The following is a 15,102-nucleotide window of genomic DNA, read 5'->3' as shown; positions in this document are numbered from 1 at the left end:
TACTGAGTTTATCATGATGTGGATTTTATTTGTTTCCTACTGCTTAGTCTCTATTTACTTTTATTACTTACTGAGTTGACATACTCACATTACTCCTTGCACCTTGTGTGCAGATCTAGGAGTTGCTGGACGTGTTAGTGATTGTTGATTTCACCCGTTGCGGATCTGTTGGAGTTAGCAAGGCAGCTGCATAGCGATCGCGACCCTGCTCTTCTCCCTCCCATCTTCCTATAGATTGTTATTAGTTATCTTCCAGACTGTATATGTCTTAGTATTATCGGACAGTCCTTGATAGATGTTCATAACTAGTGACATCCCGATGTCGGGCTTTCTTTTCGTACTATTGTTTTGATTTATACACTTTGTGAAGATTTATTGTTAAATAACTGTGAATTTTATCTTAAGAATGAAAATATTAATTGATTTTGAAAATGTGTCGGCTTGCCTAGTACCACGTTAGGCGCCATCACGACCGAATTGGTTTTGGATCTGTGACATAAGGACCAAGTGAAGTTTAAGGGAAGCTAATAAATAAAAGTTTTCAAGTTCATGGAAGTCATGAACTACTGCCAGAAATTTACTATCAATTATTAAACTGGGAAAACCACTGAAGTATTTAGCACCCAAGGATACAACTCAGTTGTCAATGAGAGTGAAATGAAACCATGAAAATCCTAAGTTTAAATTTCAGAAGATGCAAAAAAAAAAAAACAAAAAAAAAACAAAACAAAGGTTAGGTGGGCAGTATTACACTATTACTCGATATCTATATTAGAAGAAAGGTACAAATATTTGGTGAAACAATTTATGTCCCATCATAATTATTAAAAACAAGAAAAAGAAAAGTTAAACACTCGGTGCGAGCAAATTGATTTGATTTTATGTTTCATTATAAATATGATTTTAATTATATAATCTTTTTCCATAGAAAATAAGTAGAAATACCATAAAACGTATGAAAAATTAAGATAAAAATCTTTTTAAAGACAATTTCTTCTATTCAAATCATAAAATTGGTAGAAGGTGTTATGAAATAAAGACTATAATGTAAAGACAAGTATAGAGAGAAACTGATATATTATTCGAATTCAAACTGATGTACATAATGAACTGAAATCTCTTCTATTTATAGAAGAAAGGAAGCTGCTCTGTAAGCTGCTACTATAAGCTGTTGTGTAAGTTACTACTACAAGCTGCAGTGTAAGCTACTATAAGCTGCTGCTGTACCAGATATGGATAATCTTCTACTGAGAGCAATATTTATCCATAATGGAGTACTGAATGGATAAACTTATTATACCCGGTATGGATAATCTTCTACCGGGGGTAATGTTTATCCATAACTGGGTATTGAAAAGATAAGCCTATTATACCCGGTATGGATAAACTTCTACTGGGGGTAATGTTTATCCATAACCGGGTACCGAAGTGATAAGCTTCTTCAGGAAGCTTATTTCCAATATAGTACTAAATAGATAAACATATTTACGGTGGAGTCCCATATGGATAAGCTTCTTCAGGAAGCTTATTTACAACGGAGTACTAAATGAACATCCATAATATAATATATTTATAACACTCCCCCTTGGATGTTCATTAAAAGATAATGTGTCTCATTAAAACCTCACTAGGAAAAACCACGTGGGAAAAAAATTCTAGTGAAGGAAAAAGAGTACACATATTTAGTAATACGCATTGTTAGGTGCCTCATTAAAAACCTTATAAGGAAAACCCCATGGGAAAAAACCTTAGTAAGGGAAAAAGAGTGCATCGCGTATTTTACTCCCCCTGATGAAAACCTTGTTTCAAATATTTGAGTCTCCGCATTCCAATCTTGTATACCATCTTCTCAAAAGTTGAAGTTGGCAAAGATTTAGTGAATAAATCTGCTGGATTATCACTTGAACGGATTTGTTGCACATCAATGTCACCATTTTTCTGAAGATCGTGTGTGTAGAATAATTTTGGTGAAATGTGCTTCGTTCTATCTCCTTTTATAAATCCTCCCTTCAATTGGGCTATGCATGCAGCATTGTCTTCGTATAAAATTGTGGGTCTTTTCTCACATTCCAAACCACATTTTTCTCGAATAAAATGAATTATTGATCTCAACCATACGCATTCCCTACTTGCTTCATGAATAGCTATTATCTCAGCGTGATTTGAAGAAGTAGCAACAATAGATTGCTTTGTGGAGCGCCATGATATGATAGTACCTCCATATGTAAATACGTAGCCGGTTTGAGATTCGAGCTTTATGGGGATCAGATAAATAACCTGCATCTGCATAACCAACAAGGTCTGCACTATCTTTGTTAGCATAAAACAAACTCATATCAAGAGTTCCCTTTAAATATCGCAATATATGCTTAATCCCGTTCCAATGTCTTCGTGTAGGAGAAGAACTATATCTTGCTAGTAAATTAACAGAAAATGCTATGTCAGGCCTTGTAGCATTAGCAAGATACATTAGTGCACCAATTGCACTGAGATAGGGTACTTCGGGACCAAGGAGTTCCTCGTCCTCTTCTGGAGGTCGGAACAAATCCTTATTCACTTCAAGTGATCGAACAACCATTGGTGTACTCAATGGGTGCGCTTTGTCCATGTAAAAGCGTTTTAAGACCCTTTCTGTATAGGCAGATTGATGGATAAAGATCCCGTCTGCTAAATATTCAATTTGCAGACCAAGACAAAGTTTTGTCTTTCCAAGATCTTTCATCTCAAATTCTTTCTTAAGATATTCAATTGCCTTTTGGAGCTCTTCTGGAGTTCCAACAAGATTTATGTCATCAACATAAACAACAAGTATAACAAATTCTGATGCCATTTTCTTTATAAAAATACATGGACAAATAACATCATTTATGTAACCTTCTTTCAGCAAATATTCACTAAGGCGATTATACCACATGCGCCCAGATTGCTTTAAACCGTACAAAGATCTTTGTAATCTGATTGAATACATTTCCTGAGATTTTGCTTCAGGCATTTTAAATCCTTCAGGAATTTTCATATAAATTTCATTATCAAGTGAACCGTACAGATAAGCTGTAACTACATCCATTAGATGTATTTCAAGCTTTTCATGTAGTGCTAAACTGATGAGATATCGAAATGTTATGGCATCCATAACAGGTGAATATGTTTCATCAAAATCGACTCCAGGTCGTTGTGAGAATCCTTGTGCAACAAGGCGAGCTTTGTATCTTTCAACTTCATTTTTATCATTCCTTTTTCGCACAAAAACCCATTTATGACCAACTGGTTTTATACCAGCAGGTGTTTGGACTACTGGTCCAAAGACCTCTCTTTTAGCAAGTGACTTCAATTCCGATTGAATTGCCTCTTGCCATTTTGGCCAATCAGATCTTTGTCGACATTCTTCGACAGATCGAGGTTCAAGATCCTCACTATCTTGCATAATATTAAGTGCAACATTATATGCAAAAATATTATCCACCACTATTTCAAATCGATTTAAATTAATCCCATCACCGTTCGAACTTATTAAAAGTTCCTCACTCACATGAGCTTCGGGTTCATTGATTTCTTCAGGAATCTCAGAACTAATCAGATTTTGGGTCTCTTCAGGAGATCCCTTCATAGTATCGTTTTGATCATTTGTCGATTTTCTTTTTCGAGGATTTCGATCCTTAGAACCCAAAGGCCTACCACGCTTCAGGCGTGCTTTAGGTTCACTAGCTCTCATGCTAGTAGATGGTCCTACTGGGACATCAATTCGGATAGGCACATTCTCTGCTGGGATATGTGACTTAGTTATCCTTTTCAAATCAGTAAATGCGTCTGGCATTTGATTTGCTATATTCTGTAAATGGATGATCTTCTGGACCTCCTGATTACATATAGGGGTACGGGGATCAAAGTGAGATAATGATGAAACTTTCCACACAATTTCTCTTTTGATTTCCTTTTTCTCTCCCCCTAATTGTGGGAAATTTGTTTCATCAAACCGACAATCTGCAAATCGAGCAGTAAATAAATCTCCTGTCAATGGTTCAAGATAGCGAATAATAGAGGGTGATTCAAACCCAACATATATTCCTATCCTTCTCTGTGGTCCCATCTTACTACGTTGTGGTGGTGTTACTGGCACATATACAGCACATCCGAAAATTCGTAGATGGGCAATATTTGGTTCATGACCAAAAACTAATTGTGACGGAGAATATTTATTATAATGTGTCGGTCTGAGATGGATAAGTGATGCTGCATGCAAGATAGCATGGCCCCAAACAGTGGTGGGCAATTTTGTTTTCATAAGTAGTGGTCTTGCTATCAATTGCAGGCGTTTAATAAATGACTCTGCAAGGCCATTTTGAGTATGAACATAAGCTACAGGATGTTCAACTTTTATCCCAACTGATAGACAATAATCATCAAAAGCTTGAGATGAGAATTCTCCAGCATTATCAAGGCGAATGGCCTTTATAGGATAATCTGGGAATTGTGCCCTTAATCGAATTATTTGGGCTAATAGCTTTGCAAACGCCAGGTTGCGAGATGATAGTAGGCACACATGAGACCATCTTGAAGATGCATCTATTAGGACCATAAAATATCTAAACAACCCACTTGGTGGGTGAATAGGTCCACATATATCCCCATGTATACGCTCTAAAAAGGCAGGGGATTCAATACCAACCTTCATCGGTGATGGTCTAGTGATCATTTTTCCTTGATAACAAGCATCACAAGAAAATTCGTCATTTGTAAGAATCTTCAAGTTCTTTAATGGATGCCCACTCGAATTTTCAGTAATTCGTCTCATCATTATTGATCCGGGATGGCCCAAACGGCCATGCCAAAGCACAAAAGTATTTGAATCCGTAAACTTCTGGTTTACGATAGAGTGTGCTTCAATTGTACTAATTTTTGAATAGTATAAGCCAGAAGATAAAGTTGGTAACTTTTCTACAATGCATTTCTGGCCAGAAATATTCTTTGTAATACAAAGATATTCCCTGTTCATTTCATCTATTGTCTCTACATGATACCCATTTCGGCGGATATCTATAAAACTCAACAAGTTTCTTCGGGACTTGGAGGAGAACAATGCATTGTCTATAATAAGTTTTGTTCCCTTAGACAGAAATATTATGGCTCTTCCGGAGCCTTCAATCAAACTTATATTACCAGAAATTGTTGAAACATTTGCTTTTTCCTTATGCAAATAAGAAAAGTATTTCTGATCGTTGAATATGGCATGTGTTGTTCCACTATCAATAACACACATATCTTCATGATTTGTCTTTGATCCAAACATAATTTGAGGGTTATCCATATTCTTCAAAATAACATAAATAAAATATATTATAGTAAATATCATTATCAAAACATAACTTTTATTTATGTACAACAATTACATAACCATACTATCTATTACAAACAACAAAAATTAAAATATTTACATTTCTATAGATTCACCACCGATTACATGACTTGTTTCTCCTTCTGGGAGTGCAAGGTAATCAGTTACATCCAAATGCATGAAGTCTAAATTATCTTCAGAAATAAAATTTGCTTCAGCATTTTTCTCTGTCTTCTTCAGGGAGGCTTGATAAAGCTCAACCAGGTGCTTTGGCGTACGACAAGTACGTGACCAGTGCCCTTTTCCTCCACATCTATAGCATGCATTTTCTACATTTGGCGCTTGCACCGCTTCATGCTTTTGTTCCTTCCTTTTCCACTGCTGGTGGTGAGGAGGCTTCTTTGGTGCATTATTATTACCATGATTGGGGTTTCTTCCCCGACCACGGCCATGACCACGACTGGGGCCACGACCTCTTCCACGTTTAGCTTGGTGGAAGTTCGTCTCATTCACTTCAGGGAATGGACAAGAACCAATAGGTCGACTTTCATGATTTTTCATTAATAGCCCATTATGTTGCTCTGCTATAAGAAGATGTGAGATAAGTTCAGAATACTTTTTAAATCCCATCTCTCGATATTGCTGCTGCAGGAGCATATTCGAGGCATGAAAAGTGGTGAAAGTTTTCTCCAACATATCATGATCAGTAATATTATCACCACATAATTTTAATTGGGAAATAATTCTGAACATAGCAGAATTATACTCACTGATAGATTTAAAATCTTGTAGCCTTAGATGAGTCCAATCATAACGTGCCTGTGGAAGAACGACCATCTTCAGGTGGTCATATCTATCTTTCAAATTATTCCACAGTATGACTGGATCTTTAATAGTGAGATATTCCATTTTCAGGCCCTCATCAAGGTGATGGCGTATGAATATCATTGCTTTGGCACGGTCTTGGTTTGATGCCTGGTTTTTATCCTTGATGGTGTCTGCCAGACCCATCGTATCAAGATGAATTTCAGCATCAAGCACCCAAGACATGTAGCTTTTGCCCGATATATCCAGGGTTACAAATTCAAGTTTAGAAAGATTTGACATTATTTAGGAAAAGAAAGTTCTTACCTCAGATACTTTCAAAATATTTGCTCGAGATGGTAGAGGTTCGTGCTGATAACGTGTTATGAAATAAAGACTATAATGTAAAGACAAGTATAGAGAGAAATTGATATATTATTCGAATTCAAACTGATGTACATAATGAACTGAAATCTCTTCTATTTATAGAAGAAAGGAAGCTGCTCTGTAAGCTGCTACTATAAGCTGTTGTGTAAGCTACTACTACAAGCTGCTGTGTAAGCTACTACTACAAGCTGCAATGTAAGCTACTACAAACTGCTGTGTAAGCTGTTACAAGCTGCTGTGTAAGCTGCTGCTGTACCAGATATGGATAATCTTCTACTGAGAGCAATATTTATCCATAACGGAGTACTGAATGGATAAGCTTATTATATCCGGTATGGATAATCTTCTACCGGGGTAATGTTTATCCATAACTGGGTACTGAAAAGATAAGCCTATTATACCCGGTATGGATAAACTTCTACTGGGGGTAATGTTTATCCATAACCGGGTACCGAAGTGATAAGCTTCTTCAGGAAGCTTATTTCCAATATAGTACTAAATAGATAAACATATTTACGGTGGAGTCCCATATGAATAAGCTTCTTCAGGAAGCTTATTTACAACGGAATACTAAATGAACATCCATAATATAATATATTTATAACAGAAAAATATTGTGATATTTTTAGTGGAGAGAGAACTTCAAGTAACATCACAGAAACTTTTATTTTACAATCATTTTCTCAATTGCAAATATCTAAAAATTGACGAATATTACACTCTTTCTCTGTTCCACAACTACCTTTATTTTTTTGTTGAGAGAGGAATAGAGAGAGAGAACTAGATAGCGAAGATGTACGGATTCACGAGCTTGAGCACAGAAAATGATGTGGGAATCAAAGGTGATATAGAGGAAGGAACCCTATATCCAGGTCTTGGATATGGCGAAAATCAGTTGCGTTGGGGTTTTATTCGTAAAGTCTACGGTATTCTCGCCGCTCAGATTCTCCTCACCACCGTCGTCTCCGCCGTTACTGTTCTTTACGCGCCTATTAACGATCTCCTCCGTGGCAATTCTGGCCTTCTTCTAGTCCTCATTTTCCTTCCTTTTGTCCGTAAGTAACCCTAGATCTGTTCATTTTTCGGTTAAATTTATCTCTTTTATTCATGGTTTGTTTCTATTAGGTGCGATCGGTGATTCTTTTTCTAAATCGTTGGCCTTTTAAAATACTCTCGAGGCTATAATGATCTAAAATTTGGTGATTGCTTGTGTACTTTGTATTGTGGATAATTCATCGCTGTAGTACTTTGATTAGAGCGTATTTTACGATCTATAAGTCTAGGTAAATTCTGTCTCCTTTTTTTTATGCTATGACTAGAGCGAATTTTGCGATCCATCGTTTCACCATAAATTATGTCTTTGATTGGGAAAATCATGTCATCTATTAGGTTGTTTTGTTCAAGTTCATGTTCTATGCGTCCATGTTGTATAGTAGTGTAGGTATTTTACCTATCAGGTTAAACTGGCCTAAAATCAGGTGCGGCTTAACGGATTTTGTGGCCTAAAGCCAAAATATATTAAAAGGCCCTTAAATTCCTTTTATAAAATCCATATAATAATGAGATACAAAGCAAACTCCTAGGACTTTGGCCTAGTGGTAAGTGTACAATGCGTGATGTGTGAATTAAGTGCATGTCACAGTAACTTTGCCATAAATGAAAATATGGCATTAAATGAGAGTGCGTGATGTGTGAATTAGGTGCACGTCACAGTTCGGAACTTTGTGATAAGTGAAAATATGGCATTAAATGAGAGAGAAATTTATCGTTATTTATCACTCAACCACATAACTTTAATTAAACCTTTTAAAATATTTTATTAATAATATTTACATAAGATATATGTAACAGAGTACTTAAAATTTGGGCCCTTAATATTTTGGAGGCCTAAGGTAATGGCTTCATTTGTCTTACCCTTAGACCGCCCCTGTCTAAAATAACATCTAACTCTTTGTAGCAAGATCAATATAGTAACCTAAAAAATAAAGTAGTAACTTGTTAGTTATAACCAATTAAATTACACCAATAGCATAAATTTTTACAAATCAATATATATGTCACTTTTGATATTTTAAATCCCTCCGATTTCTGAATTGTGGCTTTAAAGAATTCTCTTCACGGGTATGGGTGTCAAATGCAACATATCGGTGATTGTTTGTGTGCATTATATTTTGATCAAAAAGTTCATCACATTTCTTTATGCTTATATTAAGAGTTGCGATCTACCAGGTTCTTATTTGTATGTGTATAATTGGCATATAACTGTTGATATCTGTTTTCCAAATTGGTACCCTTAGTCACTTAGATTATTCTTCTTCCTTATGGTGTCCAGTCAATGATGCAACCTGAAGGTTTGAGATTTCTTCCTGTACTTTGTTTTGTGATTGCTGGCCAGTGTGAATTTCAATTTTGCAAGTAATTCCATTGCTGTTTTTATCTGCTCCAGTGTATCTGTTTGCACAGATAGTGCATTCATTTGTTTCTCCTTTCAGAACTGTCTTCGACTATATGTTGTTGCTAAATAGAGCTTAATTAGCTGAGAAAAGGGAGGAAACTTGAGGTTACAGTGGTTAGTTTGGTGTTAATAGTGTAGACAACCCTGTTTGGTTTCTTCGCATTTTGTACTTGATGTGCGATCTGATGCTTCTGGATCTCACTCATAACAAATTTTCCAAAAGTTTCAACCTGTCTGCACTTCGCTTCCCCTTTCTAGAGGCTAGACCAGTGATAGTTTGTATCTGTGCAGTGCTGTGGCCCTTGCATGTATATCAGCAAAAGCATCCGTTGAATTTTGTTTTCCTTGGCCTCTTCACTGCTTCTTTGAGTCTCACGGTTGGTGTAAGCTGCGCTAATACTGATGGTGAGTAGTTTCTCTACTTTATGAAGCTTTCTTTTTTGGCATTTGTTTGGCCTTCTTCATACACATCTTGGATGATTTGCTCATACTCTGCTCTGAAATTACAGGAAAAATTGTCCTTGAAGCTTTGATCTTGACATCAGCTGTAGTTTCAGCTCTGACTGGATACACATTCTGGGCTTCTAGGAAGGGCAAGGACTTCAGCTATCTGGGTCCAATACTGTTTACTAGCCTCTTTGTACTTATCCTGACTGGATTCATGCAGGTTGGTTTAACCTTTCCTTCTGCTCCTTAGCCTGGAAACCAATATGAGAAAATAGCAGTACTTTTTATATGACCTATTTGCAGCTGTGACTTATGATAGTTTGCCCATGTGCAGATGTTCTTCCCTCTAGGATCCGCAACTAATGCTCTTATCGGTGCAGTCAGTGCTATAATTTTCTGTGGATACATTGTATATGACACAGACAACCTGATTAAGAGGTTCACATATGATGAGTACATCTGGGCATCCGTCACTCTGTACCTGGATATTCTGAACCTGTTCTTAACCATTCTGCGGATTCTGAGGCAGGGAGACAACTAGGTGCAGGGAGTGTCACCTGATGCGCATTTGTTTTTAACAATTTTAAGAATTTTGCTTTGCTTTGCTTTGTTTAAGAATTATGCAGATAGATCGTGCGTCTCTCTACTCGTATATTACTTGTAAGTAGTGTTAAAGTTTCCAATGTTTTGATGGTGTCAAGTACAATTTCCCGAAGTTCAAAATAAAGTATCACTGATGTTGCACAATTTCTGATCGGCCTTGCAGAGCTCAAACATATCAGTATATTTTTGAACCGAGTATGCGGAAGGTTTCTGCGCCTACTATAAGTAGATATGGAGGTGCTGAATGCCCAAATTTTCAGCTTGTAGGATGTAGTTATCCTTATAAATCCTCCTCGCATTGTACTCCCTTTAAACGTGTGAGCGTAGCAGTGTCAGGTTACTTGAGGATCCCTGTCTCTTACACAATTACTGATCAGCTCTTACGTTGATGCTCAGGTAATCTAGTTAATGCTTCATCTTTAGGGGGTTGCGGGTAACCATACTGGCTGGGAATAAAACCAAGAAAATAGCACAATGCTTTTTAGAGGTAGATACCCCTTGTCAGTTGTCATGAACATTTAATGATATTTCTTACCCCCAAAATGTGCGACGTTATATGAAACAACTTGTATGTGGCTAGATTGCAACAACTTGTATGTGGCCATATGCAGGAACTCGCTAGCAATTCAGCCTAAAAGGGAATATGATAAAACATCACAAGCAAAATAAATAGAATTGCCATTGCATCTAGAGCACGGTACTTCCAAATCAACTATGGCATCTTATTCAAAAAGGTTATTACTATAACACTAGAGTTCAATTTTCTTTTAAGCCAAAGGGGAAGATAACTACGGTGAGAAGGTCAATGCTAAGTTGCTAACTGATCTGTTCTAGCTTACTGATATAGTTTAGCTTACGATAACTAAGGAACTAAGCCTCTAATCGAGGAAAAGCTCAACCGTGGAGTAATTCCACCAAATTTTTTGCATCACAGAACACCGTAATTACAAGGCATTATTTCACGTAAAAGTAAAAAAGGAAAAGGCAAAGTACAACTCAAGAAAATTGTATATGTAGGGACTTATAGCCTGTTTCGTCAAGCTTCTAAATTTTGCATATTATGAAAAACGTTTTTTTCAAAAGTACTTTTGATAAGATATAGTTTGTGTTTGAATAATTAATTTGAAAAATATTTTTGAGCAACAATTCAATGTTTGGCCAAGCTTTTAAGAAGTGCTTCTAAGTGTATTTTTCTTAAAAGTGTTTGTGGAGAGAAGTTACTTTTTTTCTGTTTCTACTCAAACGCACTTTTTTCTATCAAAAAGCTTGGCCAAACACCTTAATAAAAAATAAAAAAACACTTTTGGCCAAAACAAAAACTTGGCCATTCACATAATTGACCTTAACAGCCACAATAAAGGAATTGCTCTAGGGCCGTAAAACAAGGATCCCGATACTAATGCAAATCCAAGGGAAGGTACAGATCCAAAATAAAATGCTATAACTGCAGGCGTATGCTGTTAGGAGCACTAAGCTGCATCAATGATAGGTAGACTTTGAGATTCAAAAGCGTCAAGAAACTTGCACGTTCGCACCCATAAAAAAAAAAAGAAGGCACTTGCAAGTTCACATCAGATATCACATTCAGTATATGCCATTTCAAGAAAGAAAAAAATAAAAAAGGAAAAGTGTTTTTCCAAAGATTAGAGGTTTCAGATGCAGATCCAAGCACAATATGAATTTTCTGTTAACAGAGAGAATAGACCAAAAGTAGCAGTTGGCAGATACAGTTGCTTAAATTTTAAAAAAATGAAAAATGATATATACATTATTCTTATAAAGCCATAAAAAACCACCTCTGCTATATTCTGCAATGGACACTTGGAAAGTAAACCATAATACTAGCCGAGAGCAAATAACAACTTCACAAGACAAGGAGCATTATCATGATTTAGCAGTTTCATCATCATCCTCAATATCCCATGACAGCTCTTCCTCCTCCTCAGCAGCAGTCAATCGCTTCCTCAAATCAGATTTACTTGGGCTCATTCTCTCGGGCACCTTAATCTCATCACCACTTCCAATATCTTCGATCTCATCCCACCCAAGATCATCTCCCTCGTGCGAAGATAATTGGCTAGAAATAACTGAAAAATCACTGTTATCATTCTTACCTTCTGAACTACCCCGATCACCCCTCGATTCAGCATCATCTACTCTTCCTTCCAAACTTCCTTTCTCATCCCCGTCATCACTTTTCGTCTCTAGACCTTTTTCTTTCTCATCTTCTCCGCTTACGGATCTACTTGCCTCGTCTTCAACCTCTAAACAATCCATTTTCTTCTGAATCTCTTCTTTCAAAACATCTTCACTAGCAACACGGCTGGTCCCCTCCGTATCCTCATTATCTTCATCCTCAACATCCCAACTCAATTCCTCTTCTTCCTCACCGGAGATCGCTCTCTTCACAAGCCTCGCCCGTGCTTCTTCTGCTTTCCTTATTCTATAAACCTTGTAAAAGTATCGGCTCCAGAACATCTCCCGGTCAATCCTATGCAGAACAACCTCACTATAAATCTCATCAATTACACCATTTTCCTTAATCAAATCCTCAATTTCCCCGCTCTTCTCCTCCAATACAAATCCCAATTTCCACTCGTTATAATCACTCGAATCCTCTGGCTCTTCACAATACGTTTTCGCATCACACTGAACCGCTCGAATCGTCGCATCAATTCTACTATAAGGTTTTGCATCCAAGTTCAAATTTTGCTCTAAACTACTAGTTCTCCCTAAACTCCTACTAGTACTATTTTCAGATAATTCGCTATCAGAATCATTAACAAGGATCGAGTCCTTACCGTGAGCAATGATCTCTGTTACAGTGGAGCCGATATTGTCGATCGCTTGACCAACCGATTCGAGCGATTCCTGTGCAACAGCGGCGCCAGATTCAAGCCGAGCCGGCAAGTCCTTAACGGCACGGCTAGCAACTTCACGGATAGTAGCGGTTTCCTTTTTCAAACCGGAGCTGAACTCTTCGAGCTCGCGGCGGTAATTTTGCATCACGGATTCGGATTTCGATGCTATGGTTTTGAACAAGCTCGAACCGAAAGTCCATGCGTCTGATATGGCTGGAATATTAGGGTTAGGGTTTGGGGATTCGGGTTGAGATTGAGAATTTGATGGAGAAGAAGGGGCGTTTTCGGAATCGGAAAGTTCTTCTGGATCATCGGCGAATACAGATTTGAAGAAATCCATGAGAAAAAGGAGAAATTTTTAACACTTAAGTGTGATATGATATTTATATTGCTGTAGCAGAGGCGCGTGTTGGACAAGCGCTATAGGCCTATACTTTCGCCGGAAAATTCGCAACGGCGGCGGAGACGTACAGAAGATATGAAAGGGATTTGTTAAGTAGGCGCAAGGTACAACATGCTTGTCCAACTAACTTAATTGAGTTCCGTAACGAAAACAATAAAGAAATGCTATTTTTGGTAACTAATAAATAAAAAAAGAAAGAAGGAGAAGAGAATGGTCCACCGACAAGTTTTTATTTTTAACTTTTCTTTTTTTATTCTGGTTGGATGAGAGATCTTTCTATTTTTGCCCCGAAATCTCAAAGTTTAGTTTCTTTACCAAATACGTAGACGGCAAAAATTCAAGAAGTTTAACGGAATTAGGGGGGTGTCAATGGTCCGGTTCGGCCGGTTATTTTATAAAATTTGTACTGTATTAATTTTTCGGTTATTCTATTATTTATAATCAAAATTAGATTTTTCGAAATCATTCCAATCATATCGGTTTCATTTCGGTATCCATATGATTCGGTTAATTTTCGATATTTTTTTAAATGTCATGTAAAATTCATAAGTAAAAGTAGAATGCAATAACATACATTCTTTTATAAGACTTAGCAAAACTCTCTAGATATTTTTACTGTTTAAAGAGTGATGAATTAAAAAACATGAAAGATGGCTAGAGTATAGATGCACAACTATTCGACAGCAACGTAAAAAAAACCAAGTAAACACAAAGAAAATATAAATCACACGAGTGGAAAGATATTAACCAAACTGGGACTCAAGAATAAAGTCTATATTAAATATTCAAAAAGATAAGTCTAAATTATATGAAAGGAAACATATTCAATACATTGTAGTTTGTTACTCATAATCGCTACAATACTTTATGTCTTGTTAATAAAGATACTTGAAATAACTTAGTTTAAGTATAAGTAGCATAATAGGTTTTAGGAATTAGTATTTTGAGTTTAATTTATTGGCTTGTAGCAGTTTTCATAATTCCAAGGCCTAATGAAAAATTTAATGCTTTATTAGTTTTAAACTTACTATATTAATATATTTTTCACATGTAAAATTTATTCGATACGGTTCGGTATTTTTTCGGTTTATTTTTATAAAATAAAAAATCTACCCTAATTATCGGTACGATTATAGATTTATATAAAAACCTTTGGTTTCTTTAAAAGAAACCTAAAAATCGGTTCGGTGCGGTGCGATACGGTGGGTTTAATCGGTTTTCAAATATTCATTGACACCCCTAAACGGAATGTCCTCTTTTAAATCGCTTTTTTTAATTTTGTACTTTTTTTAAAAAGTTTTCACAAATATAGACCCACACACAACAGAGGTGGCTATAAAGCCTTTGCTTTAAGCCTTCTAGATTTTGGGGCCCCAAAAATATTTTTAGTTATAAATTTTTAATTTTATGTTCGCTTAAACAATGTCTGAAGTTTATAAAGTGTAAAATCGTAAATATAAAAAATATTTACCATATATAGCTAACTCAATAAAGAAAAAACTACAAAAACAAAAGTCCTCAGTCATTAGTCCTTATGCTCAACTTAAGAAAATGTATACTTTTATAGTTGCACCAAATAAATTTCATAAGTTATTGTTGTGAAGCAAGTATAAAGGCCCACAGGCTAGAAGATATGAATGAGATCGGGTCAATTGAGATTATTGGCAGTGAAATGTTAGAAAATTATATTGGATTAGTTACCTCCTATAACAAATGTTGATACCTTATTTATTTTAAATAAATACTCTTTTAAAAAAATATATTTCATAGCTATCTTTTAATTTTTAATAGCCAAATATCTATTTATGGT

At 36.1% G+C, this 15,102-nt stretch overlaps 2 protein-coding genes across 2 annotated transcripts; one reads left to right on the top strand and one right to left on the bottom strand.

The window, feature by feature from the left end:
* Positions 1–7,146: 7,146 nt before the first annotated feature.
* On the top strand, positions 7,147–10,172 carry LOC104220631 (BI1-like protein). Its single transcript, XM_009771529.2, has 4 exons — positions 7,147–7,578; positions 9,270–9,383; positions 9,488–9,645; positions 9,760–10,172. Exons 1-4 carry the CDS (start codon positions 7,317–7,319, stop codon positions 9,964–9,966), a joined length of 741 nt encoding a protein of 246 aa, XP_009769831.1. The 5' UTR covers positions 7,147–7,316; the 3' UTR covers positions 9,967–10,172.
* Positions 10,173–11,685: 1,513 nt separating this feature from the next.
* Positions 11,686–13,479, bottom strand: LOC104220632 (uncharacterized). Its single transcript, XM_009771530.2, has one exon. It carries the CDS (start codon positions 13,227–13,229, stop codon positions 11,913–11,915), a length of 1,317 nt encoding a protein of 438 aa, XP_009769832.1. The 5' UTR covers positions 13,230–13,479; the 3' UTR covers positions 11,686–11,912.
* Positions 13,480–15,102: the final 1,623 nt, after the last annotated feature.

The sequence above is a fragment of the Nicotiana sylvestris genome, chromosome 1 (assembly GCF_000393655.2).
Source record: "Nicotiana sylvestris chromosome 1, ASM39365v2, whole genome shotgun sequence".
NCBI classification, from domain to species: domain Eukaryota; kingdom Viridiplantae; phylum Streptophyta; class Magnoliopsida; order Solanales; family Solanaceae; genus Nicotiana; species Nicotiana sylvestris.
This window is presented reverse-complemented; position numbering and strand designations above follow the sequence as displayed.

Bases quoted from the DNA above. Each gene is read 5' to 3' on its own strand.
- LOC104220631 (XM_009771529.2), top strand. From the start codon at position 7,317: ATGTACGGATTCACGAGCTTGAGCACAGAAAATGATGTGGGAATCAAA. The intron at 7,579-9,269 runs GTAAGTAACCCT...GTATCTGTGCAG, and splicing joins CATTTTCCTTCCTTTTGTCC to TGCTGTGGCCCTTGCATGTA. The intron at 9,646-9,759 runs GTTGGTTTAACC...GCCCATGTGCAG, and splicing joins TCCTGACTGGATTCATGCAG to ATGTTCTTCCCTCTAGGATC.
- LOC104220632 (XM_009771530.2), bottom strand. From the start codon at position 13,229: ATGGATTTCTTCAAATCTGTATTCGCCGATGATCCAGAAGAACTTTCC.